This window comes from Coloeus monedula, assembly GCF_965178545.1.
Source record: "Coloeus monedula genome assembly, chromosome: 29".
Classification (NCBI taxonomy): Eukaryota; Metazoa; Chordata; class Aves; order Passeriformes; family Corvidae; genus Coloeus; species Coloeus monedula.
The window spans coordinates 3,485,605-3,501,548 of NC_138809.1; the positions used below are offsets into that span (position 1 = coordinate 3,485,605).

Below are 15,944 nucleotides of genomic sequence, written 5' to 3' on the forward strand. Positions count from 1 at the left end.
AGGTGTCCGAGGAATCCCTGGATGTTGGAGCAGGTGACCAGGGTGGGGTTGATCCCACCTCAGACTCAATGACCTTGGAGCTCTTTCCCACCCCCAACAATCCCAGGATCCAGCCGCAAAAATCCCCAGAGCAGCACCACGGAGCCGTTTTTTTCCACCTTCAGGCTCCAAAAAAAGCCTGGGCTGAGCCATCCGGAGGTGACATTCCCGTGTCCTTTCCCTCTCCCAAGGCCTTCCTGGAGCGGTACCTGACAGCTGGCCCCACCATCCAGTACCACAAGGACCGCTGGCTGGCCAAGCAGTGGACACTGGTCAGCGAGGAGCCGGTGACCAACGGCCTCAAGGACGGCGTGGTCTTCGTGCTCAAGCGCCAAGACTTCAGCCTGGTGGTGTCCACCAAGAAGATCCCGTTCTTCAAGCTCTCCGAGGAATTCGTGGACCCCAAGTCGCACAAGTTCATCATGAGGCTGCAGTCAGAGACCTCGGTGTGACCCGCACAGGGATTGGCCGGGATGGGACTTTTCCCGAATCCCTCCCGCTCCGAATCTCCGAATTTGGCTCCTCTGGATCCCTCCGGCCCCGCGAGGCCGCGGAAAAACCGGGAAGCCGCTCCCGGCTCCGGTGCCTTCCTGGGATTGCGCCCACTCGCCCATTTTGAGGTGGCTGAGCCCCTTTTCCTCCTCCTCCTCCTCCTCCTCCTCCTCCTCCTCCTCCTCCTTCTTCTTCCCGAAATCCGGATCCTTCGGAGCGTCTCCCCGGCACGGCGGCGGCGGTGCCGTAACTCAAGGGCTAATTCCAAGAATTCCCAACTTCCTTCTTCACCAGCGTCTCGGAGCAGCTCCAGGTCCCACGGACCTTCTGCTCCTGTCCATTTTCTCCTGGACAACTGTCCTGGCTCTGGCCTTAAACCACTGCCCAGCCCCAGGGCTGGGATTTCATCCCAAGGGAATTTTTTTCTGGGGGGTGGGAGAGGGGAAGGATTTTGGAATCACCTCCAGGATCCACGGCTGCTATGGAAAAGCTCCGTGGTGTATCCCAGGTTTCGGGAGCCTCCTCCTCTGCCGATGGGTTTTTAGGGAAAACGAGTGGAAATCTGGTTTTTTGGAGGAGCTGAAGGTTGGATTGGGGTTTTTTAAGGTGGGATTTGCAGCTCCTCAGGGGATCCACGTCCCCAATCCCAGCGACATCTCCGTGGGGGCTTCCCGGTGCCGTTGGAGCGATCCCGGATCCGGAACCCTGAGGAACTCCTGGAAGAGGTCAGCGAGGTCCTTAAGGAGCGTCCCTTGGTGAGGTGGCCCCGTGGCGACCCCACCGAATTCCCACCAGGATGCAAAAGGAGCTGGGTTTGCCTTCTCCTGATTTTTTTGTTAATACCTCACGGATCGATTTGGAATTTTTTTCCCCTTTTTTTCTTTTTCCCCGCTCCAGATTCCACCTCCAGCCTCGAGGGGTCGGAAGTGCCGGATTTCATTCCAGGGAGGCGTTTTGGGGTCGGATTTTGGGGTTGGTTTTGTCCTAAGCACTAAAAGAGGGGAGTTTGGAGCCGGGGGAGGCTTCCCCAGTAAGCACCAGTAGCAAAATGGGCGGATCCATCCCCATCCCAATTCCAGGAAATCCCCGATTTTTGGGGAATGTTTTTGGGGGGAACTTTTTTTGGGGGGGAATTTCAGCCCCCTCCTGCTGCTCCCATCATTTTCCAGCCTTTTGGGGCCGAAGGATCCGGATTTCACCCCCCGATCCTTCGGCTCTGTCAGCGCTGCTGCCGCTGGGAGCCCATTTTGGGGCATTTTCCTGAAAAAAAAAAGCGGCTGGATCTGCCTGGGCTGGGGGAGATTTTCCATCCGGGAATTCCGGGAGATAAAAAAATCCCTTTTTTTTTGGTTCTGTTTTTGGGCTTGGGTTTGGATTTTGTTTTCCCGCCGAGCTGAGACCTTTGTGCATGCATGTAGAAAGTTGTAAAATGTCAAATTAATGGTTTTTAATATATATAAAAAAAAGAAAAAGCTTGGATTTTCCCGGTTTTTTGCAGTGGATCGGAGCGTTCCGGCAGTGGTAGGAATTTTTCCGTTGGTGTTCGGTTGTTTTTTGGTTTTGTTTTTGGGTTTTTTTTCATAGAGGAACTACAATTGTACAATTTTTTTTTTTTTTTTTAAATAAAATGAACCCGTTTTGGCTTTTTTTTTTAAATTTTAATTCCTTTTGGCTTGGGGGCTGTGAGGGCTGAGAGTTTGGGGGCTGTGGGGCCAAGGATTTGGGATTTATGGGGTAAAGAGTTTGGGGTCTGTGGAGCCAAGGATTTGGGAATTTTGGGGGCGGATTTTGGGGTCTGTGGGGCCAAGGTGTGGGGTCTGTGGGGCCAACAGCATTTGGAATTTACAGGGCAGAATTTGGGGTTTGTGGAGCCAAGGATTTGGGGTCCCTGGGTTCGAGGTATGGGGTTTATAAGGCCAAGGATTTGGGGGCTTTGCCACTAAAGTTTAGGGATCTACAGAACCAAACTTTTGGGATCTGTGGGGCCAAAAACTCGGGAATTTTGGGGCCGAGGATTTGGGGTGGATGCCCAACTCCTCCTGTGCTCATCCCACACCAGCCCCGACCCCTCAGGCCCTGTCCTGGTTTTTAGGGTTGCCCCAAAAAAAATTCTGCTCTGAGCCCCTCGATCACCTGAGGAGTCCTGGGGGTTTTTTTGGGGTGGGGGCTGGGTTATTCCATCCTTTTAGGGGTTTTTTCCCATCCACGAACCCCCAAACCTTCCCCCGCACCTCAAATCCCCCAGAACTGCCCCAAAACACGGGGGGAAAAAATGACAGAGGCGGCTGCGTGTCCCGGCAGAGAAATTCCAAGGGTTTTTTGGGATAAAATCCCCCTTTATTGTGTTGTTCCCGCCCTGTCCTCGCACAGGGGACACCGGCGGGACCTCGGGGTGGCCTGGAAGCCACTGGGCCACCCCTGGGGGCCCTCAGGAGTCACCCGGGAGCGAGTCCAGCTGGGGAGGAGGAAAAGCGGGAGTTGGGAGGGGCTGGAATTGTCCCTTTATCCCAGGAATTGCCCCTTTGTCCCAGGAATTGTCCCTTTATCCCAGGAATTGCCCCTTTATCCCAGGAATTCCCTTTCTTCTGGCACTCCCGGCGCTTGGGATGTCTCTGGCTGGCTGAAGGTGGTCTCGGATTGGTCCAGGCCTGGGGGGGTCTCGGGATCGTTCCTTTCCCTCTGGAAAAGAGGCAGGAATTCCATGGAGCGTCCTCGGGGTGGGATTGGAGGGGAAACTGAGGCACGGCATTGGTCTGGGGTTGAGACCCGGCTTTGACCCTTCCAGACCCAGCTTTGACCCTCCTAGACCCGGCTTTGACCCTCCTAGACCCGGCTTTGACCCTTCCAGACCCAGCTTTGACCCTTCCAGACCCAGCTTTGACCCTCCTAGACCCAGCTTTGACCCTCCTAGACCCAGCTTTGACCCTTCCAGACCCAGCTTTGACCCTCCTAGACCCAGCTTTGACCCTTCCAGACCCAGCTTTGACCCTTCCAGACCCGGCTTTGACCCTCCTAGACCCAGCTTTGACCCTTCCAGACCCAGCTTTGACCCTCCTAGACCCGGCTTTGACCCTTCCAGACCCAGCTTTGACCCTCCTAGACCCAGCTTTGACCCTCCTAGACCCAGCTTTGACCCTTCCAGACCCAGCTTTGACCCTCCTAGACCCGGCTTTGACCCTCCTAGACCCAGCTTTGACCCTTCCAGACCCAGCTTTGACCCTCCTAGACCCAGCTTTGACCCTCCTAGACCCAGCTTTGACCCTTCCAGACCCAGCTTTGACCCTCCTAGACCCAGCTTTGACCCTCCTAGACCCAGCTTTGACCCTCCTAGACCCAGCTTTGACCCTTCCAGACCCAGCTTTGACCCTCCTAGACCCGGCTTTGACCCTTCCAGACCCAGCTTTGACCCTTCCAGACCCGGCTTTGACCCTTCCAGACCCAGCTTTGACCCTTCCAGACCCAGCTTTGACCCTCCTAGACCCAGCTTTGACCCTTCCAGACCCAGCTTTGACCCTTCCAGACCCAGCTTTGACCCTCCTAGACCCAGCTTTGACCCTCCTAGACCCAGCTTTGACCCTTCCAGACCCAGCTTTGACCCTCCTAGACCCAGCTTTGACCCTCCTAGACCCAGCTTTGACCCTTCCAGACCCAGCTTTGACCCTCCTAGACCCAGCTTTGACCCTTCCAGACCCAGCTTTGACCCTTCCAGACCCGGCTTTGACCCTCCTAGACCCAGCTTTGACCCTTCCAGACCCAGCTTTGACCCTCCTAGACCCGGCTTTGACCCTTCCAGACCCAGCTTTGACCCTCCTAGACCCAGCTTTGACCCTTCCAGACCCAGCTTTGACCCTTCCAGACCCAGCTTTGACCCTCCTAGACCCAGCTTTGACCCTCCTAGACCCAGCTTAGACCCTCCTAGACCCAGCTTTGACCCTCCTAGACCCAGCTTTGACCCTTCCAGACCCGGCTTTGACCCTTCCAGACCCAGCTTTGACCCTCCTAGACCCAGCTTTGACCCTCCTAGACCCAGCTTTGACCCTTCCAGACCCAGCTTTGACCCTTCCAGACCCAGCTTTGACCCTCCTAGACCCAGCTTTGACCCTTCCAGACCCGGCTTTGACCCTTCCAGACCCAGCTTTGACCCTCCTAGACCCAGCTTTGACCCTTCCAGACCCAGCTTTGACCCTCCTAGACCCAGCTTTGACCCTCCTAGACCCGGCTTTGACCCTTCCAGACCCAGCTTTGACCCTCCTAGACCCAGCTTTGACCCTTCCAGACCCAGCTTTGACCCTTCCAGACCCAGCTTTGACCCTCCTAGACCCAGCTTTGACCCTCCTAGACCCAGCTTTGACCCTCCTAGACCCAGCTTTGACCCTTCCAGACCCAGCTTTGACCCTCCTAGACCCAGCTTTGACCCTCCCAGACCCAGCTTTGACCCTTCCAGACCCAGCTTTGACCCTCCTAGACCCAGCTTTGACCCTTCCAGACCCAGCTTTGACCCTCCTAGACCCAGCTTTGACCCTTCCAGACCCAGCTTTGACCCTCCTAGACCCAGCTTTGACCCTCCTAGACCCAGCTTTGACCCTTCCAGACCCAGCTTTGACCCTCCTAGACCCGGCTTTGACCCTTCCAGACCCGGCTTTGACCCTTCCAGACCCAGCTTTGACCCTCCTAGACCCAGCTTTGAGCTCTCCCAGGCCCAGCTCAGACCCTTCCCAATTCCCAGGAGAGTTTTCCCATCCCAGGCTCACCTGTAGGGCCGGGATTTTTGGGATGGGGTCCTGGACAGGGGGCTGGACCAGGGCTCCCAAATCTGTGCAGGAAGGGTTGGGATGAGGGCGCTGAGAGCAGGGAATTCACGGGATTTTGGGATCATGGAATGGTTTGGGATGGGAGGAGCTTTAGGATCACCCCAATCCCATGGGAAGGGACATTCCCACTATCCCAGGTGGCTCCAACCTGGAATTGGGCACTTCCAGGGATGGGGAATCCATGGAATGACCGGGGCCAGGATGCTGAATTTATCCCTAAAATCCCAACTAATCCAGCCCAGGGAATCCTGGAAAAGTTTGGGATGGAAGGACCTTAATGCCACCTCTGGATGTCCCCAATCCTTCAGGGGGTGGCCTCGATCCCTTCGTCCACACCCCATTAGGAGAAAATATCCCGATAAAATAAAAATATCCCAATAAAAATGAATATCCCGATAAAAATGAATATCCCGATAAAATTGAATATCCCAATAAAATAAAATATCCCAATAAAATTAAATATCCCAATAAAAATTAATATCCCGATAAAAATGAATATCCCGATAAAATTGAATATCCCGATAAAATAAAATATCCCAATAAAAATGAATATCCCGATAAAAATTAATATCCCGATAAAATTGAATATCCCGATAAAACTGAATATCCCAATAAAATCGAATATCCCAATAAAAATGAATATCCCAATAAAATTGAATATCCCGGTACAATATCCCAGCGCGATAAATTGCCCCGGCAAAAAGAAAACACCCCAAGAAAATACAATATCCCAATAAAAAAATCATCCCAGTGAAATCAAAATATCTCAATTTAAAAAAAAAAATAATAATAAAACAAAATATCCCAGTAAAACCAGCATTCCCAGTAAAACCAGCATTCCCAGTAAAACCAGTTGCCCCAGTACAACCCCAACCCCACAGGGCTCACCTGAGGAGTCGCTGCCGCTCATGGCCCGGTCCTGGATCCCTGTGATCAGGACACACCCAAAACCTGGATTTTCCACCCCAAATCCCCTTCGGGAAAACCCAAAATGGAGCTGCCGAGCCCCAGTTTGGGTTCGAAGTAGGGAAAAAACCCCAAAACCCCAAAATTTGTGGAAATTAGAGAGGGAAAGGGCAGAGGTGATGCCAGAAGAGACAAATTTGAGCTCAGATGGGAAATTTGGGATGAATTTCAGGAATTTTAGGGCCAGAGCTGAGCAAGGGGCAGTGACGACCCCAAAAGTGGCAAAATTGAGCTCGGAAGGGAAATTCGGGATGAATTTCAGGAATTTTAGGGCCAGAGCTGAGCAAGGGTCAGTGGCGACCCCAAAAGTGGCAAAATTGAGCTCGGAAGGGAAATTCGGGATGAATTTCAGAAATTTTAGGGCCAGAGCTGAGCAAGGGGCAGTGGCGACCCCAAAAGTGGCGAATTTGAGCTCGGAAGGGAAATTCGGGATGAATTTCAGGAATTTTAGGGCCAGAGCTGAGCAAGGGGCAGTGGCGACCCCAAAAGTGGCGAATTTGAGCTCGGAAGGGAAATTCGGGATGAATTTCAGGAATTTTAGGGCCAGAGCTGAGCAAGGGGCAGTGGCGACCCCAAAAGTGGCGAATTTGAGCTCGGAAGGGAAATTCGGGATGAATTCGGGAATTTCAGAACCAGATCTGAGGGAGGAGAACCCCCTGGGGCCTGAGCTGTGACCAAAAGGGGGCTTTTTTGGGGATCAGGATCCCCCTGATGGTGCCGCACCCCAAAAAGTGACATTTTGGGGGGCATTTTGGGGGCACTTCTGGAGGTTTTGGGGTGCCGGGGAGGGTGCTCTGACCTTTGCCCTTGGTCCTCTGGTAGGTGACAAAGAGCACGAGCAGGGCCAGCAGCACGAAGAGCACGGGGGCCCAGTAGCGGACTGGGACACCCGAGGAGGTGCCTGTGGGAAAAGTGGGGACAGAGGTGGCCGGGCGGGGACGGGCACAGGGAAAGGGGGGGGTCAGGATGTTCTGGGAGGGTGGCAGGTCCCCAAGGGTGGTGGAACATCCCCTGTGAAGGTGACAGGTCCCCCAGGAGGGTGGCAGGTCCCCAAGGGTGGTGGCAGGTCCCCCAAGAGGGTGACAAATCGCCCAGAGTGGTGGCACATCCCCCAGTAGGTCCCCCAGGAGGGTGACAGGTCCCCAAGGGTGGTGGAACATCCCTGAGAGGGTGACAGGTCCCCCAGAGTGGTGGCATGTCACCCAGGGGGGTGGCACATTCCCTGTGAGGGTGACAGGTCCCCAAGGGTGGTGGAACCTCCCCTGTGAGGGTGACAGGCCCCCAAGGGTGGTGACAAATCCCCCGTGAGGGTGACAGGTCCCCAAGGGTGGTGGAACATCCCCCAGGAGGGTGGCAGGTCCCCTAGGGATGGTGGCAGATCTTCTGAGAGGGTGACAAATCCCCCAGAGTGGTGGCACATCCCTGAGAGGGTGACATGTCCCCCAGAGTGGTGGCATGTCACCCAGGGGGGTGGCACATTCCCCGTGAGGGTGACAGGTCCCCAAGGGTGGTGGAACATCCCCCAGGAGGGTGACAGGTCCTCTAGGGATGGTGGCAGGTCCCCCAGGATGGTGGCACCTCCTTGGGATGGTGGCAAATCCCCCGTGAGGGTGACAGGTCCCCAAGGGTGGTGGAACATCCCCCAGGAGGGTGACAGGTCCTCTAGGGATGGTGGCAGGTCCCCCAGGATGGTGGCACCTCCTTGGGATGGTGGCAAATCCCCCAGAATGGTGGCACATCCCGCATGAGGGTGACAAATCCCCTGTGAGGGTGACGGGTCCACCAGGGTGCTGACAAATCCCCCAGAGTGGTGGCAGGCCCTCCAGGATGGTGTCACCTCCTTGGGATGGTGGCAAATCCCCCGTGAGGGTGACGGGTCCCCAAAGGTGGTGGAACATCCCCCAGGAGGGTGACAGGTCCCCCAGAGTGGTGACAGGTCCTCTAGGGATGGTGGCAGGCCCTCCAGGATGGTGGCACCTCCTTGGGATGGTGACACATCCCCCGTGAGGGTGACAGGCCCCCAAAGGTGGTGACAAATCCCCCGTGAGGGTGACAGGTCCCCCGTGAGGGTGACAGGTCCCCAAGGGTGGTGACAAATCCCCCGTGAGGGTGACAGGCCCCCAAGGGTGGTGACAAATCCCCCGTGAGGGTGACAGGTCCCCCGTGAGGGTGACACATCCCTCCCGTGGAACTCACGGGTTTGGTTCCCCGCCGGTGTCACCGCGAGGTCCCCGCTCCAAGGAGGGCTCGTGGTGGCCCTCGGCCACGTCGTCACCGTTGTCCCCGCGTGCCCGGTGGCTGTGGTGGAGTGTCCTGGTGGCCCCGGGGCCTCCTCGGGAGGGGTGACGCTGCCATTGCCCGGCTCCTCTTCTTGGAAGCCGAGAGCTGGGAATGGGATTTGTCCGTTCTCCCCCGAAATCAGGGATCAGGAATGGGAACATGGAGCCCCGTGTCCCCTCAGGGGACGTGGGACAGAGTTTGGGGACATCAGCAGAGGGGGAAGGGTCAGGAGGGGTCCCAAAAGGAAATTTCAGAGGAGAGGAGAGTGAGGGGAAATCCTGGGAATTCCAAGGGGCTCAGGATCCAGGAATGGCTGGAGCTGTTCCAGGAGGGATTTGGGATGGAGATCCCGAAAATTCATCCCCCAGAGGGTTGTGGGGCACCGAACAGGGGATGGTCCCTGCCCCAAAAACTCCGGGAGGGTTTATTGGGATTTTGGGATGTCCTGCGCAGGGTTTGGGGTGGGATTGGATGATCCGGGTGGGTTTTTCCAGCTCAGGATGTCCCACAGCTCTCCGAGGGGGCTGAACTCAAGCAGAGCCAAGCAGGGAATTCTAAAATCCCCCAAAAGATCCCGATTTGGGGCATGGAGCCGTGGGATGTGAGGTGGAAGGAGCCACCAGGATCCTCCAAGTCCCATTCGTGGCCATGCCAAGATCACACCGAGATTAAAACCAACGGAACCCCCAAAAACGGTTCGAAAGCCCCTCCTGATCCGCATTGGGATGGATTTGGGGTGCTGGCACAGCTCGGAAGACCCCAAAACCCTCCTGGGAACACAAACAAGGCTCAACAAAGCCGGGCTCAACCCAAACCTGAGCTTAACCCCCAGGGAACTCCCTCAAGGGACCTCCCTGAGCTGCCCCCGCTGCCTTCAGCCTCTTCCTCCTCCTCCTCCTCCTCGCTCCAGCCCCACTCCCCGAGGCTCCCCCGGCCCCACTCACCGGCCCCAGAGCAGAGCAGGGCGAGGCAGAGCCCCCGAAAGCCGCTCGGCCCCATCCTGCTGTGCCCATCCCCCTCCCGGCCCCCCCCCCGAAACGTCCTCCTTCCCCTTTTTACTCACAGGAAGCTTCAGTTGGGGCCCAAAGGTGCTGAAATTGGTGAGGAGCGGATAAAAATCATCCCCTGGAGTCATTTCTCCACCCCTGGAGTCATTTCTCCATCCCACGGAGTCATTTCCCCACCCCATAGAGTGATTTTTGCACCTCAGGGAGTCGTTGCTCCGTGGGAAGGGGCGGGGAAAGGGTTGGAGGTGTGGGCAAGGAGCGGGGCAACTTCAGCACTGCCCCAAATCCCCTCAGGACAATCCCCGGAGCCACCAGAGCTGTCCCAAACCCAATCCAAGGAGCGGGGGAAGCTCCAGCACTGCCCCAAATCCCCTCAGGACAATCCCTGGAGCCACCAGAGCTGTCCCAAACCCAATCCAAGGAGCGGGGGAAGCTCCAGCACTGCCCCAAATCCCCTCAGGACAATCCCCGGAGCCACCAGAGCTGTCCCAACCCCAATCCAAGGAGCGGGGCAACTTCAGCACTGCCCCAAATCCCCTCAGGACAATCCCCGGAGCCACCAGAGCTGTCCCAAACCCAATCCAAGGAGCGGGGGAAGCTTCAGCACTGCCCCAAATCCCCTCAGGACAATCCCCGGAGCCACCAGAGCTGTCCCAAACCCAATCCAAGGAGCAGGGGAAGCTCCAGCACTGCCCCAAATCCCCTCAGGACAATCCCCGGAGCCACCAGAGCTGTCCCAAACCCAATCCAAGGAGCGGGGGAAGCTCCAGCACTGCCCCAAATCCCCTCAGGACAATCCCTGGAGCCACCAGAGCTGTCCCAACCCCAATCCAAGGAGCGGGGGAAGCTCCAGCACTGCCCCAAATCCCCTCAGGACAATCCCCGGAGCCACCAGAGCTGTCCCAACCCCAATCCAAGGAGCGGGGGAAGCTCCAGCACTGCCCCAAATCCCCTCAGGACAATCCCCGGAGCCACCAGAGCTGTCCCAACCCCAATCCAAGGAGCGGGGGAAGCTCCAGCACTGCCCCAAATCCCCTCAGGACAATCCCTGGAGCCACCAGAGCTGTCCCAAACCCAATCCAAGGAGCGGGGGAAGCTCCAGCACTGCCCCAAATCCCCTCAGGACAATCCCCGGAGCCACCAGAGCTGTCCCAACCCCAATCCAAGGAGCGGGGGAAGCTCCAGCACTGCCCCAAATCCCTTCGGGACAACCCCTGGAGTTGTTTAAATCCCAATCCAAGACAAGGATTTCCAAGGACGGATTTGGAGTCACGTGAGCAAATCCCTCCTCTACAAAACCAGAATATCTTTTATTTGATCCGAGGTATCCAAAAACACCGAGACAACAGGAATTATTCCGTAACAAGCCTGTTTTCATCCCAAGAAAGTGATTTGCAGGCAGGAAGGGAGCCGGGATGCGCCTGGAATTTGTATTCCAGAGGTTCCCGCAGCAAGGCACTTCAAAGGCAGCTCCGGTTTCACCGTGAATAATTCACCGAGGCACGGACAAAGAGCAGCGGGAAGAGGCACGGCCGGGAAGAGAATTCCCAGGAGCGGCCGTGTCCAGAGGCATCTGAAAATCGAGGCCAGTTCGTGGTTTTGGGGCTCAGGCGCCGGTTCCGGGTGGATTTGGGGAGCAGGGAAAGGCCCCATGTCCCACGCTCAGGTCGCTGTCCCCAAATCCCAAAGGAATTCTGCATCCCGGCACCACTCCCGGAGATTCCTGCCGGGATTCCTGCCGGGATTCCTGCTGGGATTCCCTCTGTGATCACCAGATTCCTGCTGGGAATCCACCCAGCCCCAGCAGCGCGGCACAAATCCCTCACTCCACATCAAAACCCCACATCCAAACACTTCGAGGTCGTGTCCCGTTTTCCCTCAAAGCAGGGCCAGATCCCCGATCCCGAATCCCCGATCCCGGATCCCAGCCCTGCAGGGATTGGTGGGGCTGAGCTTTTCTGGGGGCAGGTGCAGCAAATTTTGGAAGGTTCTGGCAGTGGGGGAAGGGAGCAGGTGCTGAAACCACAACTCTGTGGTGAGATGGGGGAGGGCTTTGTGGTTCTTGCTTCAGCTGCCTGGCGTTATTTTCGTTTTCCGTAAGATAAGCAAGAAGCTGAGGTCCAACTTTCAAAACGAAGCAGAACAGGGGGGAAAAAAAATCGTTTCTAAAAAAAAAATCCTGCGAGAATTCCTTGAAAAAATGGGTTTTCCATATTAAAAAGGGGCCGGTTTGGAGGCGCCATCCCTGGAGGTGTCCAAGGAACCGCTAGACCTTGCTCTGAGTGGCCAGGACTGGTCCCAGGCTGGAATGGATGGTCCTGGAGGGATTTTACAATGTCAGGAATTCTGGGATTCCATGAAAAAACCCTTTTAAGAGGCTCCTCCAGCCCGTCCGGCCATCCCGAGGCTCGGCCCCGAATCCTTGCGGCGTTTGCGGAGCTCTGGTCCGGGATCCCGGTGGGAGAGGGTGGGAAAAGGAGCCCGAACCCCATGGAGTGGCCAAAATCGAGGGGAAAGATCCCAAAGGGCTCCAAATGCTCCCTGAAATCGCGAACTGAGGCTGCCCAGGGGAGATCCGAGGCAGCAGCGATGAGGAGGGAAAAGGGAGATCCCTGGGAGGATGAGATCCATGAGATCCATGTCCGAAGCGGGATCGTGGATGCCGGAGCCTTTCCAGAGTCACGTTGTGGGATCCATCTGTGTGACCAAGGAGTGGAGTCCCTTAAAACCAGCTCCAGACCCTTAAAACCAGCTCCAGACCCTTAAAACCAGCTCCAGGTCCTTCTAGACCGGCTCCAGGAGGCTCGCTGTGGCATTTTCCTCCTTCCCATCGCCCGCCTGCGACGACAAACGGACACAGGCTCGGTTTGAGATCGTGAGGGCTGATCCCACCCTCGGAGAGGGATCCCTGGATCTGTGGGAAGGCTCTGGACCCCTCTGTCCCTGTCCCCAGCTCCAGGGGTTCCATCTCCCACCCTGGGCTCTCCCAGCTCACCTGACCCGGACGCTTGACCAGGGAATAAATGGTTGTGGAGGATTCCGGGGCCTCCGTTGGTTTGGCTTTAGTTCCATTCGGGATACGCTGGGGGAAAAGGGTTTTAGCAGCGTTTTAGGGCTTGGTGTTGGAAAAGAGATCCCAAATCCCGAGACCCCTCAAAGATCCCCCTCTGGAAGCGTTGCCCCATCCCAAGGCCGGGTTGGCGCATCCCGGGATAGTGGGAATTGTCCCTGCCCATGGAATGGGATGATTTTAAGGTCCCTCCCAACCCCCCAAAAATCCCATCATCCTCTGATCCCTCCCTTTGGAAGGGCAGCCAAGTTTTTGGGGGTGGACACAGAGTTTTGGGGACACCCCAGGAAGTTCAGGTGCCCTTGGGCCACCCCAGCTGTGGCACATCCCCCTTGGAATTCCCAAAAGGAACCAGCTGGCCCAGCCAGGGATTGTCCAGCTGCGCCCACCGTGTCCCCGGGCTGTCCCCAGGGTGTCCCCAGGGTGTCCCCAGGGTGTCCCCAGCCCCGCAGGGACTGCAGAGGGGACGGGGATGCCCAGGCTCACCTGCTGGGAAGGGCCCACCTCGGCGTACATGGTGGCGTCATCGACTGTGTTCACTGAAATGGGGGGAAAAATCAGGAATTTGGGGAGTTTGGGATGCAGGGAATCCCCCTGGATGCTCCTGGCCAGGGCATGGGCGGAATCCCGACCTCGGGAGTGCAAGCTCAGGTGAAACCTTGACCCCAAAGGCCCTCGGAGCTGTTGGATTTGGGAATTGCTCCTCATCCCACCCTCCCTGGTCGCTGTAGGATTGGGATGCGCTTCCAGCACCAAGGACAGGGAAAATCCGCGTTTTTTTGGTTTAAATCCCAAATCCCAGGACAAAATCCGTTTGTTTCTCCTTCATGTGAAGCCCTCATTGCTCGTGGAACAGAGGCGGGGGGGAAAGGGGATTTAAACCCTTTAAAATCCCATTTTTGCGTCCAAATTTCCCATTGGAAGCGCTGTGCCAGGCGGGTTTGCCCACAGCTGCCTCCGGAAAACTCGGACCCAAATTCTCGTCTGTGAGGAGCCTGCGCTGAGCCAGCCCCAAAATCCCACCCAGACACATCCAGGGGCAAAACAGGAGACGGGAGATTTGTTCCAGCTCACGGAAACAACAAAATATGGATAAAAACCACCTCGGGGACATTTCAGCAGTGAGGGAATGGCAGAGAACTGCCCCAAAATCCCACCTGTGTTCATCTTCTTCTCCTTGGAGAGATGGGATTTCCTCCAGCCTGGGGGAGAAGTGACACCGAGTCAGTAGCAGCCCCAAATCCACCCCAAATCCGCCCCAAATCAGTGCCCCCCTCCCAGGTCCCACCTCCTGCTCCCCAGGGCTCCAGGGATGGTTTTCCATGCGGGAATGAACTCACCGTTGAATTTACAGAGGAGCACAAAGAGGACAACTGATAAAAACACGATTCCAAGGCTGGCTCCGACCCCAATCCCGGTCTGGGCGCCAGACTGGGCATCTGGAAAGGGAAGAAGATCCAGTGGTAACATCCCCAAATAAATCTGGTTCTTCCTGGCTTCGAGGCAGACGGAACCTGGCCCCAAATCCCTCCCTGGATCCCTCATTCCGGAAGACCTTGGACGAGGACGAGCGGCTTTGCGGAAGCAGCGGTGGGAGAATCCCAAAATCCCAAGATGCCAGAATCCCAAGATGCCAGAATTCCAAAATCCCTGAATCCCAAGATCCCAGAATCCCAGAATGGCTGGGTTGGAAGGAACCTCTGGAGATCTCCCAGTCCTGCCAGGACAGGAGCACCCAGGTCTCTTGGGGAGATTTGGGATGGGTGGGATATTTCTGCGGATCGACGGGATTCCATGAACACGGATGGACTCAGTGCTCCCATCCCAAACTCTGGGGGGGACTCCTGCCCTCCCGAAATCCCCCAGGGGACAGAGCCAGCCCGGGGGTGCTGAGGGCACTGCCCGGAGAGCCCCAACATTCCCTGGAAAGGGTTTTGGGAGGAGCTGGAGGGTGCTGGGCTCAGGCTCCCCAATCCCCCTCCCCGGCCACACATGGAAAAGCTGCCCCGGGCACACGGGGACGCCTGGGGACGCTCGGGAGCGCGGCTGGACATGGACAGGGGGTGGCAGCTCACCGGGGCCGGGAGGGTGCGTGGCGTTTTCTGGCGAGGGGAGAGAACAGGGAGAGAGGTCAGCGCTTCCCTCTGCATCCCGAGCCACCGCTCCGGGGAAAAGCTGGAGCCCCGGAGAGTGGGATCAGCCCATCCCAATCCAATCCCAATCCCATCCCAATCCAATCCCAATCCCATCCCAATCCCAATCCCAATCCCAATCCCAATCCCAATCCCAATCCCAATCCAATCCCAATCCCAATCCAATCCCAATCCCAAACCTTCCCACGGCTCTCACCTTTGCAGAGGCCACCAGGTGCCACCACGGTGACGTTCCGGCTGCTGACGGGGTTCCGTGCCCTGCACGTGAGTGACTCCGGCTCGTTCCAGGATGATTCATTCACCACCAGCACCGTGGGCCCCTCATCCCACGGCTGCTCCCCCTTGCTCCAGAGGTAGGAGATGTTCCCGAGGCCGGTGCCGGGCACGGAGCAGCGCAGGAAGAAGCGGCAGCTCCCGGCCGAGCAGTTCCGGTCCTCGCAGGTCACCGTGGGCTCTGCCAGCACCCCTGGGGACAGGGGCAGACGAGAGTGTCAGGAAACCCCTTTGAGCAGAACAAACCCCAAAAGCAGCGCTAGAAGCACCTACCGTACACGCGTAGGGTGAACGTGGATGTTTGCCCATCGATCTTTGCCGAGTAGATCCCGGCGTCCTCCAAGCTCAGCTGGGAGATGCTGAGTGCGCGGCCGTTCTCGGGGAAAGTGAAGCGCTTTTTGTATTTTTTTTCTGAAAACAGGACCTCAGGGGGATCCTTGAGTGACACAGTCGCTATGGGATCATTCCCAAAGGTCCAGAACACCGCACTTCCAGCCGGGGGTTGGATGTGGAAGGTGACGGATGCGCCCACGGCCGCGATCACCTCTCTGGTGCCATCGGCGCACACTGGGGAGAGAAGGTGGGATGGAGGTGGGATGGAGGTGGGATGGAGGGTGGGATGGAGGTGGGATGAGGCTGGGAATGAAGGTGGGATGAGGTTGGGATGGAGGTGGGATGAGGGGAGGATGAGGGTGGGATGGAGGTGGGATGAGGGGGGGATGAGGGTGGGAATGAAGGTGGCATCAAGGTGGCATCAAGGTGGGATGAAGATGGCAAACCCAGGGAATGAATCCCATCAAGACTTGGAAGTGTTTGAAGGTGGGGGGCTCTTGGGGAAGGGTCCCTGGGTGCA

The 15,944-nt window shown here is 57.0% G+C and overlaps 2 protein-coding genes across 2 annotated transcripts in view; one reads left to right on the forward strand and one right to left on the reverse strand.

Moving 5' to 3' along the window:
* VANGL2 (VANGL planar cell polarity protein 2) overlaps window positions 1–491 on the forward strand; it is a gene marked incomplete at both ends in the record, with an annotated part of 5,780 nt that extends 5,289 nt beyond the window's left edge. The window contains one exon of the mRNA XM_082298844.1: window positions 231–491. Coding sequence (XP_082154970.1) covers window positions 231–491 — 261 coding nt within the window. The remainder of the gene's footprint in view (window positions 1–230) is intronic.
* Window positions 492–11,984: 11,493 nt separating this feature from the next.
* LOC309583109 (SLAM family member 7-like) lies at window positions 11,985–15,400 on the reverse strand (the record flags this gene model as incomplete). Its single annotated transcript, XM_082298635.1, has 8 exons — window positions 11,985–12,433; window positions 12,591–12,677; window positions 13,152–13,204; window positions 13,823–13,867; window positions 14,006–14,104; window positions 14,741–14,767; window positions 15,015–15,284; window positions 15,370–15,400. The coding sequence occupies 8 exons, from the start codon at window positions 15,398–15,400 to the stop codon at window positions 12,380–12,382; spliced, it is 666 nt and encodes a 221-aa protein (XP_082154761.1). The 3' UTR covers window positions 11,985–12,379.
* Between the last annotated feature and the right edge of the window lie 544 nt (window positions 15,401–15,944).